The 6,000-nt window shown below is 38.5% G+C and overlaps 1 protein-coding gene across 9 annotated transcripts in view; it reads right to left on the bottom strand.

Moving 5' to 3' along the window:
* Positions 1 to 398: 398 nt before the first annotated feature.
* mbnl2 (muscleblind-like splicing regulator 2) overlaps positions 399 to 6,000 on the bottom strand; it is a 56,107-nt gene continuing 50,505 nt past the window's right edge. For all 9 annotated transcript variants that reach the window (XM_042404766.1, XM_042404770.1, XM_042404771.1 and 6 more), the window contains one exon: positions 399 to 4,352. In XM_042404766.1, the coding sequence (XP_042260700.1) occupies positions 4,338 to 4,352 (15 nt within the window). In that variant the 3' untranslated portion in view covers positions 399 to 4,337. The remainder of the gene's footprint in view (positions 4,353 to 6,000) is intronic.

Below are 6,000 nucleotides of genomic sequence, written 5' to 3'. Positions count from 1 at the left end.
AGTCTTCTTAGTGTATTTTCAGAGCCTATTATCTGGTGCAAATTTTGCTCTAATTACACTATGATCTGCTGTTTATTTACTTTTATGGCAGTGGTTCCCAAAGTGGTCTTCAGGGACCACCAGGGGTCTTTGAGAGAGCCCTGAAGAAAAACCACCGACATTTAAGTCAGAGGAAGTTTGCACAATGAGAGAACACAGATGAATTGGTTGACTTGACCGTATTTTAGCCTTACTGGTCTCATATAAACAGTTATCCTGTAACAAATTAAACAAAACGTAGTTATCTCTGTATGTGTCACTAAGAATAAGTCTGGGACACTTAATGCATGTTTAAGTATAAACCGTGTGAAATAATACACAAACATGTCACAAATAAATGGCCGAGACAAACAAATTCCTTTGATTTTCTTTATTTCTTTCTTTCAATAGATTTTACACTATCTTGCTGGAACCAAAGAAACATTTGACTATAGAAACATAAAATAGCACAAAATATATGCAAAAAAAAAAGAATACATTGAAAAATGATTACATTGAACCTATAAATCCGATGAGGGTTTTCTTGTCGAATTATGTTTATGTCTTTACTTTGTTGGTAGGGTACCCTGCAACAACGATGGCACAGGCAGTCACAATCATAACCTGCAGTCTCCAGTGTAGTGCCCTCTGCTGGCTAAAGCTGTGAATTACAAGCTCCAAACTGTTCCATTGTAAGGCAATGGGACAAAAAGATTTCACTACAGATGTGGGAGACTACAAGTAAAGATCCATGACTGTTCACTCTGTTGCAGTCACCCCTTTTGGCCTTGTGATGCGCACATTAACACCTTAAAAAATGACTTTAGATATAAAGATATATATTTGAAATAAAACTGAGAAGGGGTTTGAGAAGAGAGACCCGTTCAGCCTCCTTAATAAATTTCATAAGAGCTCTTAAAAACATAAAACCTTAAGCACGATGGACTCAAGATAAGGCAAAGTGTTTGGATAAGCTGAGTCTGCTCAGTTGACCAACTGCTCAGAAAGTGCTTACATTTTTCTTTTTACCATCAGTCAATCATTGCCAACACATTTCAAAAACATTACATCTCAAGAGGATCCCATACACAAGGGCATTGTGGGTCACCAAATGACATTTTGTGTACAGACATTTTTTTTTTCACTAGAAACATTCAGTTATCATTTAGTAAGAAAAGAAAATATTGTTTTCCCATGCAACATGTTTAATTAAAGTTATTTACCGATAGCATCTGCTTTTGATTGATAAACAGATTTACTGTACTAACAGGGTGCAGTAACCTCTAAACCCTTAAAGGAAATGAAAACAGATCACATCTTTAAACAATATGAAAAGTGCAATCCTTAACTCTAGTGATACATCGAATAAAATGTCTCAGTGTGGAACCTAAAGGTCCTTTCTCAGGGGAAGAGTTGTACATCTGAACTTATTAATTTATAGATGATCTCATTCTTATATATTTATATATATTTATATATATATATATAATCTATGTAACATTGATGACTTTAAATCTATTTAAGTGTTACAGTCACAGCACTATAGAGGCTGTTATTTGCTAATGAAAATATTAGGTCATTGTCATAATCTCAGTGAAGAATAAGAAATGTTCATATCTTCTTTACAATCTACCTTGTGTACAGTGTTCTAGCAAAAAGAAACAAAAATCAACTTAACAATGTCATTTACAAAAATACCGAACTTTAGTAATTGCAACATTTGGTTGCCACAGCAACAACTTAATATTGTTATGAAATACTATCATACTAGAGTGAAAAGTACATCTTTTTTGAAATTTTCTTCTCTTTTTTTGGTAAAATGTCATCTATACAATAAACATTTTTTTTCCAACAACACAAGCAACTCTATTACTATGCTCATTACTGCAACACCGTGATCTTTTTTTTCGATGAGAAGGCAAGAAAGATCCAGTAGCTTTCCATTGGCGGGCTGACTTTTAAACCCCGCCCCTTGTTCCTGTGTGCGACTTCTCATTCGCTGACCTGACAGGTTAGACCTTGAAATGACCAACCGTGCAGAATGTAGCACAGCTCAATAAATTACATTCATTTCAAAATAGAATAGTTTACAACATTGTTTTTGACTAAAATTTGACCAAGAGTAACATAAGATAAATTACAACAAAATATAACTTTTACCACCTTCCACAAATATTACATACAAATCATAATGCATGAGAAGACAATCAAAGAGAATGAAACCAAAATGTGAAACCAGAGCTTCACTCTTGTTCCAAAAGTATGATTGTGGATTGTCAAATATTAATCAAGCACCATGAAATTACATCTGAATTTTTGAAAAATGGAAAATAGAGATTTAGTATCATGAGTTAAAACACGCTAATCGTAAAATGCAAAAATTAAAGAGGGTTGGTCTAAAATAATGAAACAACATTTTATGATCTTGGCTAAAAAAAAAAAAAAAAAGAAGAAATGATTGTTCTGAGAGGTGGCGATGGAGGTGGTGGAGGGTTGGGGGAGGGGAGGTTCAAACATACCTTGATAGTAGACACAACACAAATTTTAAATAACTTTGAATACATTTCTAGAACCATGAATATAAACTCTCAAAATAAGAGACACTTTACATACATTACACAGTTTACAATACATTTTTTTTTCTCACCCACGTTCCTCATGTAAACTACTCAAACCATGGTAAGAAACGATGGTACACCATGAAAGTCACCAAACATTCTACAAAGCTATTTTTGATTTGTCGTTTCTTTAAATTCTTTTTGTATCGATAAAGTCACTTGTGATGTTAATGAACGGTTACTAGAAAACTGATTCCAGTAACGATTCGCAAAAATGTGATGTCTTTCCCGAAAGTCCATGTTGCTTCTGACAGCCAGTGTGTTGTGTCTGTGACTTTTAGTGATACACTCTGGATGCATGTTGTTGATGAGCATTTTTTAGGCACTTCTACAGTTTTCTAAAATGGAACAGGATTATCGGTGATAGTAGGGTTGGACAGGACAACCGACGGTCACAGATAGCCCTCCAGTCGAAGTTCAAGTCATCTTTTGCTTGACGAGCAACGTCAAATGCACCGTTTTTTTGTTTTTTTTTTTGTTTAGTCTTAGCACTTAAATCCCCCGCCCCCCAAAAAAACTGTCCTACCAGGCCTGGTGTTGTCATCACCTGCTAGACCTCGCTTCAAGTCCCAGTCTGCCGGCAGACCATCAGTCTCCAGATACGAACACACATGCACACACACACACAAGGCTTGGTATGTCTGGAACTAACCCTCAAGCTTTGTTAAGCCCTTGGCACAGACCCGAGCCTTTAGGCTTTTCGGTAATGGCCACGACTATCTTCTGTCAACACTGGGCACTGTCTTCCCCTATCTGTCCCAAACCACATGCAAAAATCCGTGCACAAACTATCCCACCACTCCTCCTAAACAAAGAATTCAACCCAGCACCAAAACAAATAAAGGGAGACTGGGTTGCGTTCTGAGCAGCTTGGGAAATGGCAAAAGAAAGAAAAACTTTTTTTTTTTTGAGCAGGATGTCAAAACGTGGCTCTGCTTTCTGGCAGGTTGATTTCCACCGATCTCTTCCAGGCTGCAACTTTGGCAAGATGTTTTCCGGAGATGAAAAGTTGGCGGAGGGGGGAGGGGTGAGGAGGGGGAGGTTTGGAGGATAAGCTTCATCATGGCATCTTAATGGGCAGATGAGGGTCGCAGAGGAACCCTCGCAGGGACAGTCACATTAAGAAAACATGAGCCTGTCTGCCTCAAGGACATTCAACTTTGAAGAGACAAAAGCAAAAGACCGCGAGACAAAAACCCTCGAGCTCGCCGCCCCTTGAAAGCGCCAAGTGCGTCGGTGTGGTTGTGCACGGGTTTTCTGTGACTCTTCCTGTTTTCCGCTTCAACAGAAAGCACTATATTTCTCATATAGTGCAAATCAAGCTTCTTTTTCACTAACCAAGGGATGAACATTGTGCAGAGGTTCTTAGAATAAATATGAAAGAAAGGGGATCCACGGTACTTTGGGAGAACAATTGTTAAAATGACCTCTATAGTGTGTCTGCTATGTATGTAGTACTATACATAAGAGTATTTTTGAATTTTTCATGTTAATAGTTTTTTTTCTAGCAATACATACAGTATATATCTTTTTTTCTGTGTGTGTTACACCGGCACTGCAGTTCTTACGGTTAAATTGAAGTGTTACACTCTTAGCATGCAGGTTGCTGGACCTCTATTGGAGAGGTAAGGTAGTATTTACAGAGGGGCTGTTTTGGGTTTCCTAGTGCAGCTTCGTGACACTCCATTCCCTTCCTGACACTTACTTCAGGATGATCTAGAAGAGAGAGACAGAGAAGGGGGGGGGGGGGGGCAGGAGAAGACAGAGAGGAAACAAGGAGAGAAAATTTTTAGTTTACCTGTGAAAGAGAAGCTTTATTTACTCACAAGATAGTGGTCACAAGTGTATGCTACATAATGTCATTTACAACAATTGTCAAAAAAAAAATAATCTGCATTTCCATGGTTCAGTACATAATCGTGTGACATTAAAATTTCAATTGATTTTTATTATTTAAGACATAAAGAATATACTTAAAGGAGACGTATTATGCTTTTTGTGATTTTCCGTTTATATACTGTTGGATGTCTGTGTTAAACATGGTCAAAGTTCCAAAACTTGAGGTGAAAATATGTAGAAATGCTCGCTGCAAGTCAAAAGTCAGGGCTTCACCCTGCTCTGAATGCTTTGTTTGCAACAATTTTTTTTTTACCTTGCCGATGAACAGATATCAGCTTGATTATGTACAGATGTATTTGAGAAACTGACATTTCAAGTAAAGAACAAATAAAAGAAGTGAAATCCTACTACCATAGTTTGTTTCATCATTTTTTGTAGTAGCTAACCAATCAGGATAGAGGGGCTCATTGGGAGGGGCGCCTTAAAGAGAGAGGAGCTAAAATGTCCTGTTTCAGAAAGAGGCTGAACTGAGGGGCTGCATAAAGGGTCAGTATGAGTTAAATAAATATAGACCTTTAAATGTGCATAATATGTCCCCTTTAACATAAATACATATAACTGATGTTTTTGCTGTCTGGTGTCCCCTTAAAATCTGGGTCAAATAATATTATTTTGCCTTCTGAAGGCTTCAGTATGCCTCAAACGAAGCGCTTGTGGGATCATGTTTTCACCCTGCCCTCAGAACAGATGACATGTCAAATGACCTAGTTCGTTTCAAGCATACCAAGAAAGCCTAAGTTGGATCATGTTTACCATGACAACAGTGTCACACAATATTGAAAAAATCATAGATGCATATTTATCAATGAATAGTACTTTTCTGTGTTAGCTGTCGCACTGTTGTGACACCACCTGCCTGGTGTTTCATGCAGACAAGAGCAACAGCTTCTAATTATTTGCAAATAGCATTTGACCCAGGTCTGGTCACCACTCTGTGTGTATTCTCCCTTTAGGAGATAAAGATTAATCCACCACACGACAAAGAGAGAGAGAGAAAAGAAAAGACAGAAAGAGAGGGAGTGTCGATAGAGGGGGGAAGACAGATAGAAGAGCTGCTGGCTGCCATCATGTGGTTGCCCCTGGCAGCAAGCCAACGCAGAACAAAGCCGCATGGTGCTTGTTAATAGACAATAGACAGCCAGCAAAGGACAGAAGCCACTGGTCACATCACACATCACAGAAGGTCGCCACAGTCGGAGAGCGTGTGATGTGCACGGGCTGAGAGGAAAGCCCTGCTCCACAGTGCAGTATGGAAAGAGAACAGTTTGGTTGCGGGTGCCAGATGGATGGGATATGCTAAGATAGGACAGTACATTCCACCCATCTGGTAGCACAGGTGGGTAAAAACAAATGCCAAGGAATTGTTTGCAGGTCCTATTTGTCTCAGATTTGGTGCGGTAATACCAGCAGCATGTTTCACTGACACGTACATGCAACAAATTTCTGCCCAGAACAAGTTAGGAAG

This window comes from Thunnus maccoyii, chromosome 24, assembly GCF_910596095.1.
Source record: "Thunnus maccoyii chromosome 24, fThuMac1.1, whole genome shotgun sequence".
Classification (NCBI taxonomy): domain Eukaryota; kingdom Metazoa; phylum Chordata; class Actinopteri; order Scombriformes; family Scombridae; genus Thunnus; species Thunnus maccoyii.
The sequence above is the reverse complement of the archived record's forward strand: the minus strand, read 5'-3'. Positions and strand labels throughout refer to the sequence as shown.